General features: G+C 45.8%; 1 protein-coding gene across 3 annotated transcripts in view; it reads right to left on the bottom strand.

The window, feature by feature from the left end:
- The window catches only part of TTYH2 (tweety family member 2), a 78960-nt gene that overhangs the window by 5939 nt on the left and 51966 nt on the right, over nucleotides 1–21055 (bottom strand). For 2 of the 3 annotated variants that reach the window (XM_081899739.1, XM_081899740.1), the window contains exons 5-13: nucleotides 14798–14893; nucleotides 14234–14306; nucleotides 11069–11138; nucleotides 8987–9042; nucleotides 8185–8277; nucleotides 7268–7360; nucleotides 7006–7148; nucleotides 6098–6283; nucleotides 1943–2021 (exon numbers count right to left, since the gene is read on the bottom strand). In XM_081899739.1, the coding sequence (XP_081755865.1) occupies nucleotides 1943–2021; nucleotides 6098–6283; nucleotides 7006–7148; nucleotides 7268–7360; nucleotides 8185–8277; nucleotides 8987–9042; nucleotides 11069–11138; nucleotides 14234–14306; nucleotides 14798–14893 (889 nt within the window). The remainder of the gene's footprint in view (nucleotides 1–1942; nucleotides 2022–6097; nucleotides 6284–7005; nucleotides 7149–7267; nucleotides 7361–8184; nucleotides 8278–8986; nucleotides 9043–11068; nucleotides 11139–14233; nucleotides 14307–14797; nucleotides 14894–21055) is intronic. The other variant, XM_081899741.1, reaches the window with a different exon arrangement.

Below are 21055 nucleotides of genomic sequence, written 5' to 3'. Positions count from 1 at the left end.
TTGGATTTGATACCCCGCTTTATCACTACCCGAAGGAGTCTCAAAGCGGCTAACATTCTCCTTTCCCTTCCTCCCTCACAACAAACACTCTGTGAGGTGAGTGGGGCTGAGAGACTTCAAAGAAAGTTAGCTAGGGATGATGGGAGTTGTAGTCTCCAAAACATCTGAAGGTCTGAGTTTGCCTATGCCTGCTCTAATTACTACACCATTCCCCAAATATACTGTACTTTTCTGTGTATAAGACTATGTTTTTTTCTTTAAAAATCCTGCTAAAAAGTGGGGGGTCATCTTATACATGGATAGTGCATAGGGTGGACGTTTGATTGGTTGATGCCGCGTCTGTCAGCGGCTATTGTGCATGTTATTGGTTGCTGCATCAATGGGTGGTGTTGATTGGCTGATGCTCCGGCAGTTGGGCGAAGGGACAGACAGGAGGTGGATATTGCGATGCGTGCAGTTGAGCGATTTTCGGAAATCCTCCCTAAAAAATCCCCACCCAAAAAGCTCAACAACTCTGTGCCATCTCCCCTCATTTTCTTAAATCTGAGTCCCCAAAAATAGGGGCATGTCTTATACATGGGGGTGCCATATAGACGGAAAATTATGGTATGCAGCAGGCCTCAGTAATGCGAAATCTCAACCCTAGCAGCCTGAAATTCTGGGTGCCTACCAAGCTTTGTTTTTTGCATTATCCCATTCTGGGGAAAACCTCCAGTTTCATCCAATGGAATCCACTAAACTAAGCACACCTACTGCAAATCAAAAGAATACAGGAACACTTTGAATTCTGGAGGTTCCCATGTTTATGAGGGTCAGGGGAAACGTACAGCACACAGGGAAGTGACGGGAAATCACCAGGGAGGGAAAATAAGCCAACTCCAGCCCCAAAACCAAGAAAAGATACAAACAGAAAACAGATAAGCAACTTACTCTTGAAGGGCAACATAGCTCCAAAACAGGAGATGCAAAAACAAAGCAAAAGTTAGCAGGCAAGATGTGTTTCAAAGGAACGTTATGCCAAACGTAATAAAGAGCTTTTGCTTAAGAGTGAAGCAAGTTTGCAGAAAAACATGGAAGGATTATTAAAAAACAAAAAAGGAGGAAAAAAGCAAGCAAAGAGTATATACTCATCTTCTAGATCAGGCATCCCCAACCTTTGGACCCTCCAGATATTTTGGACTACAACTCCCATCATCCCTGACCACTGGTCCTGTTAGCTAGGGATCATGGGAGTTGTAGGCCAAAACATCTGGAGGGCCGCAGGTTGGGAATGCCTGTTCTAGATGGTTAGAACTTGAGCAGTTGAACACAATTTTAAATGCACACAGGGATTATTTTTTTTATGGCACTGTGTCACATGCTAATATATACAACACATAGAAAAGGTAATGCAAAGTCATAGACATCTATTGGCAAAACCGGCAAACGTTTGCAGGATATAGCCTCACACCATGGGCTGCGAAGTACCAGTACTATAACACAGAGTTGCTCTCTGCCCTATTGCTACAAAGCTGCCCATAGCTTAGCCTGCAAGGATGGAGTCTCAATGGACTGCACCCTGTGTTGCCAAAAGGTGAGAGCACTAAAACGGCTGTGGGAACAAGAAATGCCGGACTCAAAAAAGCAGGACTTCTTGCATCAGTTTTCACCTTCCAGCAGATATGAATCTCTGGGTTAAGGACTGTCTTTTTTTCCTGAAAGGTGTGCATTCAGGGGAGGTTTCCCCCCTGGGCTTCTTTTCCTCATCTCTAGCATCAGAAACAAAACTATTTTGGCGTTTGACTAAAAGCAGGAGGCTTTCTCGTCCCGGGTTTTTTTTTATTTAAAAAAAATATTTTTCCAAAATGCATTTTAATATAGAGAGGTTAGTAAAAGCAGAGGAAATGATAATAAAAAAGAGGGTCTGTTATAAAAATGATTTGGCCTCCGACGCCCACCGTACCGTGGGGGGAGGCGATCCTCTTCCAATCAGTGGGACGTTTTCATAGCGTGGGTTCCCACCAAAGAGCACAGCTTGGTTCCTGCAGGTAGAGAGGAGTTAAGATCAGGAGGGCAGTCTGTCGAAACGAACTCCGTTCTGAGCCTGCGGCTAGGAAACAATCCCCGTTACATTCCTACACAAGCAACCGACTCGAGTTGTGGGTAGGGGACAGAGGAGGAAGAAGGGAAAGAAGAGACGCCAATTTAATAATGCTAGTTTTAATAATGCCAATCCTGTTCTTTGAAGCAGAGACAATCTATTCAACTCAAAAAATGTTGCTGGCCTGGTGCAGAGGTGGCAGAACGTCAGCCACAGTCCGTTGGGTTGACCGCTATGATTTCTTTCTTTCTTTTTTGTACATAAATTTTTATTAAACTTTCTGTTTTACAATTTAAACTACTCGTTTTTACATCCTTAAAATATCAATGACTTCCCATCTTCTCTTTCCACGGTTCATTTTACATATCATAAATCCCTGCATATTTTACAGAAACTATACCATTCAGTATTCCATTATTGCATCCACCATAACTTATTTGCACTGTTGACTTTATCTTAATGCTGCCTGAGTTTTCAGTGGCACACAGTTATTTCCCATATACTCAATAAGCATTTTCCAATCTTCTTTAAACGTATGTTCTTCTGTGTTCTCTTATTCTATATGTTAAGTCTGCAAACTCCACATATTCTATCAACTGAAGTTGCCACTCTTCTTTGTTTGGGACCTCGCTTGTTTTCCATTTTTGGCCTAACAAAACACGGGCTGCAGTCATGGCATACATAAATAACCCTTTTTGACACCTGGGAATTTTAGTCGGTTGACCTCTATGATTTCTGAAAGACTAATATCTTCCCTTTTACTTTACCTCACACCACAACAAGGAGTGAGGAATAGAGGAATGTACCAGCCGACACAATACCTGGATCTTTCCTCAGCTCTGCCCTTTATAGGTGGAACTTACGAAGTAGGAAGGAGTCATGCTGGCAAGCAGCTCTGCCATTTTCTAGAGGTACCTGTTTACCTCAGTGAGGGATGCTGGCAGAAGTGAGGGGCAGGCTAGAAAGAGCTTCGAGACTAGAGCAATGAATTAACGGGTGGATGTGTTTTTCTCTCCACATGACAGGAGGAAACACACTTCCGTTGGTCTACTCGAAGTCAGCCAGCGATACATAAAAATGGGATGCAATCCACTTCCTGCCCACTTCTGGGCCTAGCAATTCTCAAGTCTTATCCAAGCAAAGAGAAGGAATGGTAACTCTGTGCTAACCTGATGAAGATTTACTCAAAACAAGCCAGCAGCTCAGGAGGCAGTACACGAGCGATTCTACCACATGCAGCTATGCATGCACTATTGTGCCACAGTCCATTCATGAGACTGTACCGATCTCTGAAGGCCCATTGGGAAACTACTTGTTTGAAAACCTTGTCCCCAGGTTCCTATCTCCTTGCACATGGAGACTTACAAGAGGTAAGGTAAGCCTTAGGAGGGAATGTTCCATGCAAGGACTTAGTGTTGTTGCATGCTAGAAACAGGGCGCGTGAATCAGCTCCCACACTTGTCCCAGATGTGGAACAGCTGGCTAAGGATTGCTTATTGGGGTTATTATTTGGGAAACACATGCAGGAAATAAAAATCTCTTACTCCCCACCCCCACTCAAGAAGCACTGGGCACATGCAACAAGGAAGCGTTTTGGCACAATTGTTTCAAAACTAGCAAACACTTAAAACGTTCCGAAACGTGTACTTTATTTTAAATTAAAGATTCAAATCCTGCAACTTCAACTGGACTTTAATGACCTTTCCACATTTTCACTCACTGCACTCGTCGTGACAAGCGTGCTGCCGTCATCCGGTGAGCAGAGACAAGCCTCAGCCTTCCTCCTAACCTTGGAGCTATGAAAATGTGCGGGGGTCTTTCCAGGGGTTGTATAATGACCTTCCCTGCCAGGCTCCAATGTTGGCTGGAAAGTTGTGGCTCATTTGGGGCATTGCTAGGCACTTAAAAGATTCAGGGCACGGGCCCAAAGCTACAAACTTGCATGAGCTAATTTATATGCACAGATGCAAATGTAGAATTTAAATGTCACAGAAGGCAAGCAAATTTCCCCTTCCAGACAAATCTTTCCAATTAATTTTCACCCCACCCCAGATCACCCCAAATTAGTTCCTCTTCAATTCATTTACCCTCAATTAACTTTGCAACAGATCATGCTCTGTATCAGCTCAATTACACATCGACTGCTCCCTCCTAAAATAATTCATTGCCTCCTAAAATAATTTAAGGTTACTTAAATTATTATCCTGCCTAGTAAACCCAGATCACCCTACCAATTCATTCTCTCCCAAAATCATTCTGGGCCTTTGCTCCCTGCTGTTGCAACACTCCTGGCTCAGGCACTTTTGAGTCCCAAGACCAAGGAAGTGGCCAAACAGCTGAGCTCCCTGCTTCCCTTTCCTGTAAGAAAGAGCGACAGAGGCTTCTTCAGTCACGTGACATCATTCATTATTTAGAAAAGAAAAATATATATATACTGGATGCAATGCGTGTTTTGAGACATGGTGGAAAATGCAGGTAACACATACTCTTCCATCTAGGAAAACAAACACTCTTCTAAAACTTTTCAAATAGCCATTCTAGCAGGACTGTTTTCCCCCTCCTCCAAAACAATCAATCAAGAGCAACTCAGGTTAAGGCAATCCAGTGTTAGATCTGTCTAATGATGGGAAAAGATTGCCAGCATACAACTCTAATAATAAAGCTTCAACAGCTGACTGGAGGTCCAAATGACTGCCAACCGATGCCTTCCCTCCTTGTAATGTTTAGCTAAAGATGTCCTCAGAGTTCCTCCACCCAAACAACACTTCGCTGGCTACTGCCCTCTGAGGACAGAAAAATGGTACCAGGATACATGTTGTTTTAACTAAACATTACCAGAGGTGCATGGAAAGGCTGGGAGTAGTCATGCGTGACTTCTTTTGCAAAGTATGAACCTGAACCTCGTTTATTGTCATTCCTTCATCATTTCCTTCCAATCTACCAGGAATGAAAACTGAGGAAAACAAATGATTCAGGCAGAGGAAGCAAGGAGGAGGTAAGTGAGCAAGGCTCCTCACATCAAATCGAGCTGTTTTGAAACAGAGAAGCCACATGTTTCTCGCTTGCTGGATGACTAACTTCCAAAAATAAAAGTGGGGAAAAAGACCACATCATCGTAAAAGAGGATGCAAATTTAGACGCTAACACAGTACAGAAGAAAAGAGACTGTGTTAAATCAAACCTTCTCTAGATACAGTCGTACCTTGGAAGTAGAATGGAATCTGTTCCAGAAGTCCATTTGACTTCCTAAGCCAGGCACCCCCAAACTTGGCCCTCCGGATGTTTTGGGTCTACAACTCCCATCCTCTCTGACCATTGGTCCTGTTAGCTAGGGATGATGGGAGTTGTAGTCCCAAAACATCTGGAGGGCTGAGTTTGGGGATGCCTGTCCTAAACATTTGGAAACCAAAGCACGGCTTCTGATAGGCTGCAGGAAGTTCCTGCAGCCAATCGGAAGCTGCGGAAGCCCCGTCAGATGTTCGGGTTCCAAAAAACGTTCGCAAACCGGAACAATCAATTCCAGGTTTGCGGTGTTTGGGAGCCAAAACGTCCAAGTACCAAGGCATTTATGATCCAAGGTATGACTGCATTACCATTTCAGGGTCTGTGTCTATAGGCTTCTCTTTAAAAACACTTCTTCCATAAAGCAAGGCTTTTGTTTCTCTGTATCTTTCAGTGAGCCAGAGACGGCTCACCCATTGGGCGGTTGGGAACATCTGCCCAAGGGATCAAGTCTAGAAGGGCTACTGGGTTGCCAGCTGTCGAGAGGGTGGGATGGAGAAACACAGCAGCTCTCAAAAGAGGAATGGAAAGATGGAAGCAAATATGAAAAGTCAGCATGAATCCCAGCAGGGACAGATGGTATCGAAGGATGGAGAGCAGAGGATGGAAGGCACTCCTGAGCATACTGAGCCACCCAAAAAGGTTAGCCGATCCCTGCAGTGACCTTGAGAATTCTACAGACCCAGACAGGAGCCTCAGTGCTGACTTTTGGTACCCCAGGCATCTTGTACTCACATGTACTCTGATACTGGCGCGTTGGAGATGGTCTGTGCTGGAGGCTGCAGGCTGGTCTGGCTACCCAGGCTGCTACTGTAGCTGCAGAAACTACGGAGCTGCCCCCGGCTTGGGTTGTGGGCAGCAATTCGTCGGGCCTGCGGATTGAAGGGGTCTTCTTCATCTATGTCGTCATAATCCCGGTCCCTAGTCAGAAAGAAAAGGGAATAAATTAACACTGGACTGAGGCACCAACTCAACCTCTACTGGCCAATGGTCAAGAAGACATGAGTTGTAGACACCTGTGGACCTTCAGATGTTGCTGGGCTCACACCAGACCCATTCAGAATGGCCAATGGTCAAGAAGACATGAGTTGTAGACACCTGTGGACCTTCAGATGTTGCTGGACTCACACCAGACCCATTCAAACTGGACAATGGTCAAGAAGACACGAGTTGTAGACACCTGTGGACCTTCAGATGTTGCTGGACTCACACCAGACCCATTCAAACTGGCCAATGGTCAAGAAGACATGAGTTGTAGACACCTGTGGACCTTCAGATGTTGCTGGACTCACACCAGACCCATTCAGAATGGCAATGGTCAAGAAGACATAGGTTGCAGTCTAGCAACATCTGGAAATCCCCACAGGTTCTCTACTCCTGCTTCATCGGGTGGTATTTGGGACGCCTCTGCAGGCTCTTTGACAGAAACCATCAAATCTGCACAGCTCCAACTTGTGGTGAGGGAGAGAATGAAGTCCATGATCCCGGTTATACAGTTCCTGGCTTAGAGGCAGAAAGCATACAGAGCGACAGCACCCATTGTTGCCACTGCATTCATCCCCATTTAAAATCCCCATCTGCAACGAGCAATTCTGTCTCCAGCATACCCATGTGTGCTCCTGGCAGACCCTCTTCCATTTTACCTGCTGGCTAAATGCTTCCAGGCACGCGGCACGGCACAGATGACGGTGGAGAAGGACACGGCAGCCAAGAGGGAGAAAAGAATGAGGTACAGCAAGCCTTCCACCCCATCGTAGCAGATCCCAATCAAGGCATCCAGGTAGTCCTTTAATTTGATGGGAAAGGGAGGGGAAACGTCTCAATTCCTTGTGTGCCAACAGGCCCCAATCCACACAACACTGCCTCCTCCACACCTCCCAGCAAGTCGTGCCTTGCGCTGCTCACCTTGTGTAAGCCCCGGCAGTCCAACATAGCGGTCAGCTGGTGGAGGCTGCCCTCTGATTTGTTCAGTAGCTGTTGTATGCCTAGCAGATCTCTCTGCAGCAAGGGGGGGTGGGGGTTGGTGAGGAGGAGGAGGAAGACATATTTGCGGCAGGAAAAGGAGCATGGGTACCATGAAGCTGCAACATGGCCTAGCAGCCCTATGAAGCTGGAAACACTTCCCAAAACGCAAGACCGGAAGGGGGAGCCCCAAACTGGTCCCTTCTAACTGTGTGCAAACAGCTGGCTCCTTTCTACACACACACACTGCTCCATAACAGATGGACTGTGGGTGGGTGAATGGGGCCAGTAGGAACAGCCCCCGCTCTCCTTTTCACGCAACTTATTTGTGTGAGGGAAAATGCTTGAATAGGGCTTGTGTCAAAAACCATCAGGCTGGAACCCTGGTCTGGAAGGCAACTAGGAAGTTTACCTGGTTCAGGAACCAAACTGCCAACCATTAGTTCCTAAATGTATCCCCCTGGTTATGACTTGTTCAAGAGGTGCTGAGCAGTGATCAGGTTGCTCCTAGCTTGACTGATTCTAGCTGTTCTGCAGTTCCTCTGTGTTCTGAAAATGGCTTCCAGTTGCTGCCCAAACCGCTCGCCTCTTGCCTCAACCTCTTTACCCTATATTCAACATATTTTCTGTTGCTTGTCATGCCCTTGAGCCTCTCCAGGAGAGAACCTAAGAACCTCCATGTTAAATTTGTGCCGTTCCCCCCCTTCCCACATTGCCTTGCCAAGAACTAATCTCGCAAACGGAAAGTACAAATCTGCTTTCAGCCCGGTTCTACGCAATATACGTTGACATGGAAGGCGCCACAAAATGGCTTAGCGCAGCCCTGATTCGTTAAGACAACCCAGCACTGTGCTGTTTACCTCAGCTGTAGGGAAAAGAGGGAGAGCAAACTGCATGAGGCCTTGGATCTGGATCTGCATGGTTGTGAGAGAGCGCTGGTAGATGGTCAAGGCCTGCAAAGAGAGAATGTAGTACAAAATGCATGAGCCAAGCTTTCACACAGAGGGCCACAAGTTCTAAGTCTTCACCGCTTTACAAGTCGACACAACCAGCCTCTTCCAAATCTTGGGAGCCAGTCAGCCCCCCTCCTTACATGGCAAAACTTTAGCCTCTCTCTTCCACCCCCCAACCCGCTGCGAAGACCTACATTTTATGGCTTCTCCTTTTCCTCTTCTCCATGAAGACTACCAGATTTAGGGAAGCCCTAGGGATGGGTTCCACAACAGGGATTGAACTTGTGAGGCAATTCCCAAGTTCAGGCAAGGAAAACTCCTTTTATTGGAGAGGTGTGGCACCCATAAATCTAACTCCCCACTCCGCAAAACTTAGCTTCCGATGCGATGGGAAGTTCATTCATAGAATGAGGGTGCAGCTATCTCTTGCAAAGTCGGAAGGAAGCCCTGTGGGCTATCTAGCTCAATGCAGGAAATCTAGAGTTAAGAGCAGCCTCAAACAGCCTCTGCATTGAAACCATCAGCATAGTTACCCCTCTAGATAATTGGTTCCATTGCCAAACTGCTCTTACTGCCAAGGAAGTTTCCTTCTAATGTTCAAATATAGTCCGCCCTTCTGTAATTTAAGCCTGTTGGATCTTTCCACTACAGGTAGAATGAAGACATACTATCGGGGAGTTCCTATCATCAGGGTACCCACATTTCTTACCTGCTGGAAGGGGTTGGTCAGACTCTGGCTGCAATACAGGTAGTACCGTACAATCTCTGCAAGGAAGAGGGTCATAGGTCAATGGGACAGTGGCAACCCTATTAGCCCAACCCAACTTGAGCACATCTCCTATCTGGGAATCTGCCTGCTTGGAACGCAACAAACCCTCTTGTGGCTCAGATAGAGCCATAAAGAATTGTCTCCCTTTCACAACGCTGACTCTGCATAATACTGTTTCAAAGGGAGGTGCTGCAGGAAAGCCTTGGGTCTGACTAAAGAGCTGCCAAGCCCAGGATACAAAGGAAAACAAGGCCTGGATGCCCATATTCCTGGTGCCCCACAGCACAGAATCTGCCATGGAGGCATGCTTCTGTAAGAATTCCAGCTTTAATTACGGGTGACTATTATTTCTTACTGTTTATTAGTTTGTATACTGCTTAATATGCCAAAACGGCTTCTAAGCAGTTTACAACTATAAAAATCAATGCGTAATTAAAACACAAAGTAACAAATCCACTGGGGCATTAAAACGCCCTTAATTAAAATTTGTAATAAAACAAGCAAATTAAAAAGTGTAACAGTTAAAAAACAGTTATACTGAACGTTACGCTGACAAATGTAGTTCCCTGAATGCCTGTCTACCCATTAGCATGACTGTGTCATTTGCAGAGCATAATTGGCAAAGGGGTGGGGGTGGGGTGTTAATGCCTCTTGCACTGATTTCCCCATGTAAATGCCCCCCCACCGCATGTGCAATTTTGTCCTAAAAAAAGGGGGGGGTTTGGAGTGAAGTTGTGCCCACAATTTCTGAAAAACAACAAGTCTTCAGCAAATACTTACAACACATGAGAGCTGTGTCCAAGAGCAATAAATGGTCTATAAAACGTTTTTGTACCACTAGGTAACAGACCATCATTCCACCTCTTCTTCATCACTCCAAATTTATGCAAAGCATTTAAGCAAAATCCCAACAAAACTTCCAAACACTGCAATCAAAGCTCAGGTTTATTCAAAACTGCCCCAAAACTGTGTAATTTATTATTTGGATTTTACATGAAAGGAACTTGTTGCAAAATATCCCAACTACCAAGGAGAGAGATGGATGCATTGAGAGTCTTAGAAGAAGTGTTGACAGGCCACAACATGTTCCCTGGTTCTTGTTTCATGTCCACTTCTGGTTGCAAAGAGACAGATTCTGCATTTATTGTGGGCCAGAGGCAACTGGGGAGGTTTTGACAGCTTTGGCATGTTTTATCAGCTACGAAAATAAAGCTACTATGTCCCTGGAGGTCTGTGGATTGGAGCTACCTTTCTGAACTAAGCTGAATATTTTAAAAGCTAGACTGGTGACTGGGAGCGGCTGCCGAGACCATATAACACCGGTCTTGAAAGACCTACACCGGCTCCCAGTACGTTTCCGAGCACAATTCAAAGTGTTGGTGCTGACCTTTAAAGCCCTAAACGGCCTCGGTCCTGTATACCTGAAGGAGTGTCTCCACCCCCATCATTCTGCCCTGACACTGAGGTCCAGCGCTGAGGGTCTTCTGGCGGTTCCCTCGTTGCGAGAAGCCAAGTTACAGGGAACCAGGCAGAGGGCCTTCTCGGTAGTGGCACCCACCCTGTGGAACGCCCTCCCACCAGATGTCAAAGAGAACAACAACTACCAGACTTTTAGAAGACATCTGAAGGCAGCCCTGTTTAGGGAAGCTTTTAATGTTTAATAGGTTATTGTATTTTAATATTCTGTTGGAAGCCGCCCAGAGTGGCTGGGGAAACCCAGCCAGTTGGGCAGGGTATAAATAATAAATTATTTTTATTATTATGAATATTTTAAAAGCCAAAAGTCTATTCCAATACAAGCACAAGTGTGACCTTGGATGCCCTTTGTTCAGACAGGTATGGCGGCCTCCCTCGATCCGAGTCTGCAGCTGTACACCCTAAGGATACCCTGTGGACAGCAATGCCTATCTGAGAGCAGAAACAGGTTCAGGCGAGACAAACGGCAATGTTTGTTGCGCTTTACCCAACTTCTGTTCCAATTGAGGCATCGCCCACGCCACCCAAACAGCATAGGAATCTCACCTGCACTGAGGTCGCTTTGCGTCATGTTCATGATGAACTTATCTGGAGCCATGCAGAAGTCACTGGTACCCTATGAGAGAGTTTTGAAAAGGGAGGCACTGTGATGGCTAGAAGGATGACTTGAGGAGGTCCTACACCTGGTTGGGTGGGGAGGAAGGGTTGTAGCTCAGTGGAAGAACATCTACAACAGCCTTTCTTGGGTCCTCAGATGTTGCTGAACTACAACTCCCATCACCTCAAGCTAGCAAGGCCAGAGCCCAGGGATGATGGGAGTTGTAGTCCAACAATATCTTGAGACCCACAGGTTGAGAACCGCTGATCTACATGGTCCAGTCCCTGGAATCTGCAGGTAAGGCCAAGACTCCCTGTCTGAAACCCTGCAGGGCTGCTGTCAGTTAGTGTAGAGAAGGCACGTCCAACTTCCAAGAGATTGCGATCTACTCCCACTATAAAAAAAACTGGCAGTGATCTACCCATTGGATTGACCAGATTTTTTTTTTTGAAAGCTTCATCAAAGTTGTTGAGCTTTTTCCCCTTTGCTTTTTTTGGGGGTGGGGAAGAATCAGGATCCCACGATCGACCAGAATCGACAAGGGACATTCCGCAATCAACCAAGTACATCCTGGTGTAGAGAATGCAATTTTCATTACAGGTATGTGTGTCTAAAAACCACACCCATAGACAGGGTGGATTTAATTAAAATCACGATTTAAATCACTAGTCAGTAAGACTTGAATTAAATTATTTTTATTTTTACAAAAAGGCTCATTCTTGGTGGTATAATCTTAATATTTACAACCAGGTGAAGGTTTCACTTTCGGAATAATAAATTTTTAGAGTGGGTTTTACAGTTATAATCAAAAATTACTGATATGGTTATACTATTGGAAATACATAGACAGATAATTATGAAATTATTGTGCAGGTTTAATAAGTTCACTGTTTATATTTGGACAACTTATAGGAAGGAGAAAAATAAATAATCATTTCCCTAATAACAATTTGAACAATTTATTTAACTAAAACAGTAACATTACAGCATATGTATACATGTTTGTTAACTGATGTGGTTAAACATTTTTTTTAAAAAAAACTTAGACTGAGTTTTAGCACACATGAAAAACTTAAATCCTTATTTCCTGATGAATAGCCTTTGGACTAAAATGCAACTTAAATAGAAAACTATCTTTAGAAAGATTTTTGCTCCAAAAGCATTTTATTTTAAAAATCCGATTTAAATAAAAAAAAATCCAATTTAAATTAAAAAATCAATTTTTTAAAATTTAATTTTTAAAAATCATTGATTTTTTTTAATCCACCCTCCCCATAGAACAGGCAACTGCTTTTAAGACTTTAGCACTTTCTATGAAGGTACATTTGATTTCTATCTTACACTTCCAATTCCTCTCCTGTTATCTACAGCATTCATACAAATGTGCAAATATATGTGCGTGTGGGCGTGCGCATGCAAGTGTGAGGTGCTTCTGGTGGCCTCTCAGCCACAAAACCAACCTTTTGGGGTGTTAACAAGAGCAGATCAACAAAGAGGCTTGTAAAACACCTCCTGCCTCCAGTGCTGGAGAAAAATGGAACTATTTTTGACTTTTTAAATTTAAGGCATTTCCACATTGCCTTTCGTTCATATTGCACTCACAAAGCAAATTTGAAACACCAAAAAAAGGGGGGGGGAGCCAGCAGTAGCAGTACATCACACACACACACAAATTTAAAACCAAAAACCAGTTTGTAAATAACAGAAAAGGAACTGGGAACCAGCCTCCCCTGAACCACCAGCAGAAGATATGCTAAACCCAAGTCCTACCTGAACAACACATAATGAGAGCTTTTGAAATGGGGCTGGCAAATCCATGAGTCTGACAGCAATGATTGCCCTGTGCCAAATCAAATTGGAATCATGCAGACTGAATCTGAGCAGTTGGACAACTTAGGGAAGCTTACTCAAAATCACTTTTTGCACTTTAATAACTGACCCCTTTCGTACTCCCTATCATATTGGCAGTGGGAATCCCAGTACATGTTCGTGATAAATGAAAATGGAACTAAGAGCATCTTAGCTGTGAGTCCTGGAAGATCTGCTCCCTGACTTGCAGGCTTTTCCCCACCTGGCCTGGGAGGGGCGGGACCCTGACTGACTCCAGCTACAAAAATCTGAGGCTGCTGAACAGACTCTTGGGTTGGGGTCTTTGTTTAGGGGTTTTTGTTGCTGTTGTGGGTATGAATTCTTTGTATCTTTATATTTAAATCTTACGTTTTACATGGAAATTTCTATTTGGTTGCTAGCGTACTTTTCAATGTGTTTTATTTATTGTTTATGGCTACTCTTATGTTTTTAATGATGTGAATCTTTTTATGCTGTCAGCCGCCTCGAGCGTCATTTTTAAGTATGGAAAAGTGGGATACAAATAAAAGGATGTTGTTGCTGTTAAGAGGTGTCGTTCCTGCGGAAACAAAACGAAACAAAACTACAAAAAGGACAGCGGTAGGCATAGCGAGAAGACAAAAAAGTTTGCCCTGGCTTACCATATTTTTCGCTCTATAAGATGCACATTTTCCCCTCCAAAAATTAAGGGGAGATGTGTGTGCGTCTTATGGAGCAAATTCATGCTCCTTGGCTTCAGCGATAGCAACGCGAAGCCTCCGAAGCGCAGTGGGAGTGCTCCCACCACGCTCCGGAGGCTTCGGGTTGCTTTCGCTCTCCAGGCTTCAAGGATAACCGCCTGAAGCCTTCAGAGCGCCTCTGGAGGCTTCGGGTTCCTTTCGCTGAAGGGAGGAGAAATGGAAGGGGCTCCATTTCTCCTGCCGCTTCGCTGAAGGGGCGCTGCGCAGAGAGGGGGAGAATTTTTTTTCTTGTTCTCCCCCTCTAAAACAAGGTGCGTCCTATGGTCGGGTGCGTCCTACAGAGCGAAAAATACAGTATATGCATCCAAAAATCAGAAGGCTTCAGCAGCTCACATGCTGGGAAGCTGGGTTAGGCAGGCTTTCACCAGCCAGAGCTACCAGGTGAGCGAGGAAGGGAGCACAAAAACAAAACACAAGCCATCGCAAGGCACACAGATATCGTTCCAGCTCTTAAAGCAACCTCAGATATATAACACAAGGGAGGAGAGAAGAAGCGGGATGCTACGTCCCAGATTTCGTGCTTACCACCGCTCCCGAAACATCTGCCGCAAAGGAGGACCAGCTGAGAATGAGTGTGAAAAGCCCACAACACAGAATCCTGTGGACAAAAGGCAAAACAATCAGTGGACAGAAGCGGGGCTAGCTGAGAGGGTGTCGAGACAGGAACCCCCCCCCCACCACTTATGTACACAGCGCTTAGCGCGATGAGTGACTTCTGGTCCTCGCTGCCCGCAGCCTTACAACGTACCTGTAAAGCAGGTTGCGACTGCACCTATTTTACAGACACAGAATGGAGGCACAGCAGGGAAGGACTGTGGAAGCAGTGCCCAAAATGAGCCTAGGGACAACTATGCAGACTTAATGGTTTATATATTCATTCCGGTGATTTATAGCCCAACTCTCCAGTGAAATCTATCCCAGAGCAGGGCCCCAACATGAAACATTGCAATACATAATGAAATAAAAACGACCTGAAACAAAATATGAACCCTAACAAACAAGAAAACTATAGATTGCATTAAGGAAGCGTGAGAGCGACAAAATGCCAGCTCCGGTCAACTAACCCAAGTGCAAGAGTCCTGTACTCACACAATAAGCAGACATTTGGAGTGCTTTGCTAGGCCCAGGCAGGCAATTAGGCAGATCACCAAGTCCAGGATGAACAGCAAGAGGTAGGAGAGCCATCTGCGGAGAGAGGGGAGGCTGGATATAGAATCACAGAATTGCAAAGTTGGAAGGGACCCCGTAGATCATAGAGTCCAAACCCCCAGTAATAGGCAGCTGCCCCATACGGGGATCGAACCTGTAACCTTGGCATTATCAGCACCACGCTCTAACCAGCTGAGTTATTCAGTTATGATTCGGGCAACCCTGCAGAAGGGCTGGAAAAGGTGAAATGCAAGCAAGACCACAGATATTAAACGTGAGGAACTGCAGTACCTCAGAACCAGGCTTCTCCAAGCTAGAAACTCTCCCACATATTTTGGAATACAACTTTCATCAGGCCCAGCCAGCTTGCACCAAGCCACGCCCAGCCGAACACTTTCGACATCTGTTAAGACTGGCTGTGGCATGGAATGGACGTGAGAAACAGCCCAACCCCTCTCTCCCAACCCCTCTCCTCCTTTCACGTATTACTCAACATTTTGCAGGAGAAATCACAGACAGCTACGTCACTGTTTTCTTGGGGGACAGTTATATTTTTGTGGGATGCCAACACAGCAAATGTGAAATTTTATTGCATAGGCTTTCCTAAATTTTCTGTGTAGAACCCCCCCCCCGCCCCCTGACAAATATATTTATGGACACTATATAGCCCTATTCCTCGTTATTGTGGCAGTAGGGGGGGGTGAGGGACTTAAAATAATGCAGTTGTGCAACAGCTCCTTTGATTTTTATTGGCATTGTTACGAAGAACCATGTTCTCTGCACAGAGAAGCAGGACTTTGACTTTGGGATATGTGGGTAGGCACCAAAACACAGAAGAAACACTGTCATGGCTTGAAGAGTGAACTCGGCCCTGCAAATTACTGAAAATAAAGGTGACAAGTGTCCTTTCCGCATACTTGAAAAGCGTATTTCCTTGTTGAGGCTAGGGCTTTTCAGTGTCCAAGTCAGAAGATGGGCCAAGACAGCTTCCCTGCAGAAGAAGTCTAGGACTGAGAGATGTTGACAGCAGCTTCACTCTATCAGCCTCAGGGCTCAGTGCAGCATATTTCCTTACAGGGATTGACAAGGACAGGTTGGATCTCCTGCCCTTTCTCCCTTTTTAAAGTTTCTTTTTAACCCTTTGCTTCCAAGGTGGTTTTCTTTTCAAGAGGTAAATGAAATCTGCAACTACATATAAAAATGAGCATATCATATGCAGCTTTTTACCTGAGGGCCTTCTGGCGGTTCCATCATTGCAAGAAGTGAGGTTACAGGGAAGCAGAGAGAGGGCCTTCTCGGTAGTGGCACCCGCCCTATGGAATGCCCTCCCATCAGATGTCAAGGAAATAAGCAGCCTATCCTATTTTTAAAAGGCATCTGAAGGCAGCCCTGTTTAGGGAAGTTTTAAATATTTAATGCTGTATTGTTTTTAACACTCAATTGGGAGCCACCCAGAGTGGCTGGGGTATAAATAAATAAATAAATAATAATAATAATTATTATTATTCTAATTTGCATCACAGCCCCATGCCCTGGGTCTAGCAAACATCCCTGGAGACCAGACAAATGCTTCTAGGACAACTAGAAGCAAGGCCTGAAAAACTCTAGTCTTCTGACAAAGCCATTTCTGAGTTGCTGTTTGTGATATTCTAGCTTCAGTTCCCAGCCCCCTCGGCAGTTCTGAGAATCGTTGCAATTTCCAGCCTACACGGTTGTGAAGATGTGCTTGTGCGTGTGTGGGGAAATGCATGGAGAAATCTCAGAAGCTGTTGAGTGGGGAAGGGTGTGCTGAGCACTCAAGGGGCAAGAGGGCTTCAGCACCTTGAACAGTGCCCTTCTCCGAAAAGGAAAGTGGAAGGATGAAGACTTGCTTCATTCGAATAATTTATTCGGGTTGCAGAATTCACTATTCTCTGGCAGGGAGTTCTCTTTAAAAAAAAAAAAAAATTGTTGGCATCTGTCTGTCTTGAGAGAGAGTGTCCCTCCAGGGATGAAGTCAAACTGCGTAGGGACCTCTCCAGGGTGGAAGCCTGGGCAAATGTATATGGAGGTCTTGGGCTGCCCAGACATGACCCCCTTCTCAGCCTCACTGATGTGGTCCGAAGGAAATCAGAGCAATACATTTGGCATCAGCTTGGCTGCAGGAGTTGCCGCAAGGAGGCGAACAAGGCACCATCGAACTGTCTTAAGGACTCCACGCCAGATTTGTGTAGGGTTTACTCCTTAGCCCTTTCTTCTCCCAAAGATGTCCCACAAGGGTGCAGGTTTAACTATATATACAGTGGTACCTTGGGTTACAGGCGCTTCAGGTTACAGACGCTTCAGGTTACAGACTCCGCTAACCCAGAAATAGTACCTCGGGTTAAGAACTTTGCTTCAGGATGAGAACAGAAATCGTGGTCTGGCGGTGCAGCGGCAGCTGGATGCTCCATTAGCTAAAGTGGTGCTTCAGGTTAAGAACAGTTTCAGGTTAAGAACGGACCTCCGGAACAAATTAAGTTCTTAACCCGAGGTACCACTGTATATATATATATGCACACAGAATATACAGTGGTACCTTGGGATGTGAACGGGATCCGTTCTGGAGCCCCGTTCGCATCCTGAACAGAACAACAGCGTGTCTGCGCAGGTTGTGTTTTGCTGCTTCCGCACATGACATCATTTTGAGCCTCTGCGCATGTGCGAATGGCGAAACCCGAAAGCAATGCACTCTGTTACTTCCGGGTTGCCACGGAACGCAACCCGAAAGTGCTCAACCTGAAGCACATCCAACCCGATGTATGACTGTACACACAGGTTTGGCTATTGCCACTAGCTAGATTTGGTGATATTTCTGGCTCCCTAATGCAAGATGCTCTGAAGGGAGGGATGCCACTGCAACACACTGCAGCTTGTACAGTGCCGTACGTGTATGTGTGCGCATGCAGCAGTGCCATGCAGCAGCTTCTCCCCCCAGCCTTCCAGGGCAAACAAATACGTTCTCTTCTTGCTGGCAAAAGATGGGCTTTTGATCTCTCCTACCCTGCCTATGCTGCTCTGCTCTGTCTTTATTCACAGCCAGTGGCTTTCTGCCTCATTAACACTCCAGAGGAGAGAAGGAGGAGCAAGATCAGTGGCTTCTTCCTCTGTTTTAATCACTGCCTGGAGTCAGGAGAGACCCAATTAAAATTCCTCTGCCTTGGTCAGGAGCTGGGCACAAGCTAGTAGCTTGGGGTCCACTGTCACAGCTCTCAAGGCGGATGCTAAATTTGGAAAGCGGGAATTGTCGGCAGGGAGCTCCAGCCTTATTTGTGGCCTCTGCTGCCATGCTGTTTAACACTTGCTGCCTCCTGAAGGTAGCTTACAATAAGGTGAAGGTAAAGGGACCCCTGACCATTAGGTCCAGTCGTGACTGACTCTGGGGTTCATCTTGCTTTATTGGCCGAGGGAGCTGCTGTACAGCTTCCGGGCCATGTGGCCAGTATGACTAAGCCGCTGCACAGAAACACCGTTTACCTTACCGCTGGAGCGGTACCTATTTATCTACTTGCACTTTTGAGGTGCTTTCGAATTGATGGGTTGGCAGGAGCAGGGACCGAGCAATGGGAGCTCACCCCATCGCAGGGATTCGAACCGCCGACCTTCTGATCGGCAAGTTCTAGGCTCTGTGGTTTAACCCACAGCGCCACCTGGGTCCCAGCTTACAATAAGAAGGCGCAAATTATAAACCGGAGGGGTTAAGTCACCGAAAACACAGAACTTCTGTGCTGAATTCAATGTACATTAAAAGCTGGCCACACAGTAAAGCGGGTGTTTAGAATTTCCGCTGCACAGTCAGTTTGATTATAAGATCCTTATGACAACACAGGATGGGAAGTTAGCAGGGGAGAGGCCTTGACTTAGTGGGGAAGCACATGTTTTACATGCAAATAGAATCAGGTTCAAACCCTGGTGTTGTCCATTAGAAGGATCAGAGGAGCAGGTGATGGGGAAGATCTGAGATCCTAAAGTGTGCAGTGGGCTGGTGGTGGGGAACCTCTTCCAGCTAGAGGATTGCATGTCATGGAACTGTAGAGTTGGAAGAGACCCTGAGGATCATTTGGTCCAACCCCAAGCAATGCAGGAATATGCAACTGTCCCGTAATGGCATCGAACCTGCAACCTTGGCGTTATCAGCACCATGCTCTAGCCAACTGAGCTATCCTTCTGGGCAGCCACATGCAAGTGGTGGGAGGGGCTAGAGCAAAGCTGAGGAGGGCAATTCATGCAAATGTTACCTCTGTGCAGTGGGCTAATTTCTACGCACATTCATTCACCCTCCTGGGTGCTTAAGAGACTGCTACCAATTTGTGCGAGGCATTCAAGTGCATACTGGAACATAAGGTTTGCACAGCTAAATTAGACTAGAGCACTGTCACCCTAGCACATGAAATCCACTTTATATTTTTTAAAAAGGCAACAGAGTTTGCCTTTTTGTGGTTTGCAAAGTGAGAAATGTGGGGGAAACAAATGATTAAACGGGAAGAGAAGTGCAAGCACTCTGCAAGCAAACCAGAATGAATGTTCATCGTCATATAGCTCTCCCCATAAACAAACTGAGAGTGAACGCTGAATAAAGGAGTTATTTGGAGGAACCCGCTCTCTTCCATCCAGGCAAGCAAAAAAGTATTATGGGGGTTCAAGGACATTTTCCAGCCAGGCAAAAACTCCCAAGGAAGATGTGATGGAGATAATTGTATGTGTGACCTGGGCAGGAGTCCTGAAGTTCTCTACCCCTGCCATAAGAGAGCTGCTGCTAGCAGACAAGGGTGTGCTAGACCAGGGGTCAGCAACCTTTTTCAGCGGTGGGCCGGTCCACCATCCCTCAGACCTTGTGGGGGGCCAGACTATATTTTGGAGGGGGAAAAATGAACTAATTCCTATGCCCCACAAATAACCTAGAGATGCATTTTAAATAAAAGCACACATTCTACTCATGTAAAAACACCAGGCAGCCCCCACAAATAACCCAGAGATGCATTTTAAATAAAAGGGCACATTCTACTCATGTAAAAACAATCTGATTCCCAGATCGTCCGCGGGCCGGATTTAGAAGGTAATTGGGCCACATCTGGCCCCTGGGCCTTAGTTTGCCTACCCCTGTGCTAGACAGACAAACACTCTGACCTGGTAAAAAGCAGCTTCCTGTGTTTGGAAAGTCATCTGCCAGCATTGCAGAACTACCAAGTGACTGCTGCCCTCTGCCGCCACGTGTGACATGTATGGTACTTGCCTTTATGCAGGCGGAAATAGCACACATGGTCAATACACCCTTGCCACTTCTGAGCTCTTGAATGGACATTCTCCTTAGGAAGGTCACTTTCAGCATTTATTAAGGCAAGAGAGCTTTCCCCAGTTCATGAATACTCTGCACATTTTTCTTCTTTTAAATATACAAAATAGGAAGGTTTGCAATTGCCAAACGACATAAGCAGCCACAAGGTTCCCACAGTATTTTGTTCAATATTTAAGGTTGCTGTGCACTTGGATGAACTCCTAGGCGAATGGCATGCGGACAACTGACCCGTGAGAATGGAAAACCGTTCATGTGGACTGCACAAACCCATGCAAGCTCTCTGCTGATACCTGTGCAGCACTGTAGTAGCGCACCTCGGGGCAGAATAAAGCTCCCCTAAGCACCTGGGCTACCATCAGGACTGCCTAAACAGATCCCCGGAAGAGAAAGCCGTCTAGACGTATCTACCAACAGCCCAGCCATCTAGTAAACCTTTTATACAAATGTAGTTTACAGGAAGCTTAAAAGGCCTGCTCATATTTCCCCTTCACATTAAGCCATTCCTCTTTTAATTAGCAGGCCCTTTCAGATACGGCAGTCTTTTACTAAGCAAGCATCATTCTAGACATTCTGACGGCCTTTCAGATAAACAAAGCTGCGCGACTGCCAGTCATTCAAGCCTGAATCAAAGACCTTGGATTTGGCGGCCACAACCTGCTGCTGTGCCACATGACTGGCTCATAAGACCACTCATTCAACAGACTCCTCCCCTCCCTAACAATTCATAGAATCATAGAACTGGAAGGGACCCTGAGGATCATCTGGTCTAACCCCCTGCAATGCAGGAATATGCAGTTGTCCTATACAGGGATCGGGACGAATCCCCGTGACGGGGTGAGCTCCCGTTGCTCACTCCCTGCTCCTGCCAACCTAGCAGTTCGAAA

The sequence above is a fragment of the Podarcis melisellensis genome, assembly GCF_964234715.1.
Source record: "Podarcis melisellensis genome assembly, chromosome: 2".
Classification (NCBI taxonomy): domain Eukaryota; kingdom Metazoa; phylum Chordata; class Lepidosauria; order Squamata; family Lacertidae; genus Podarcis; species Podarcis melisellensis.
This window is presented reverse-complemented; position numbering and strand designations above follow the sequence as displayed.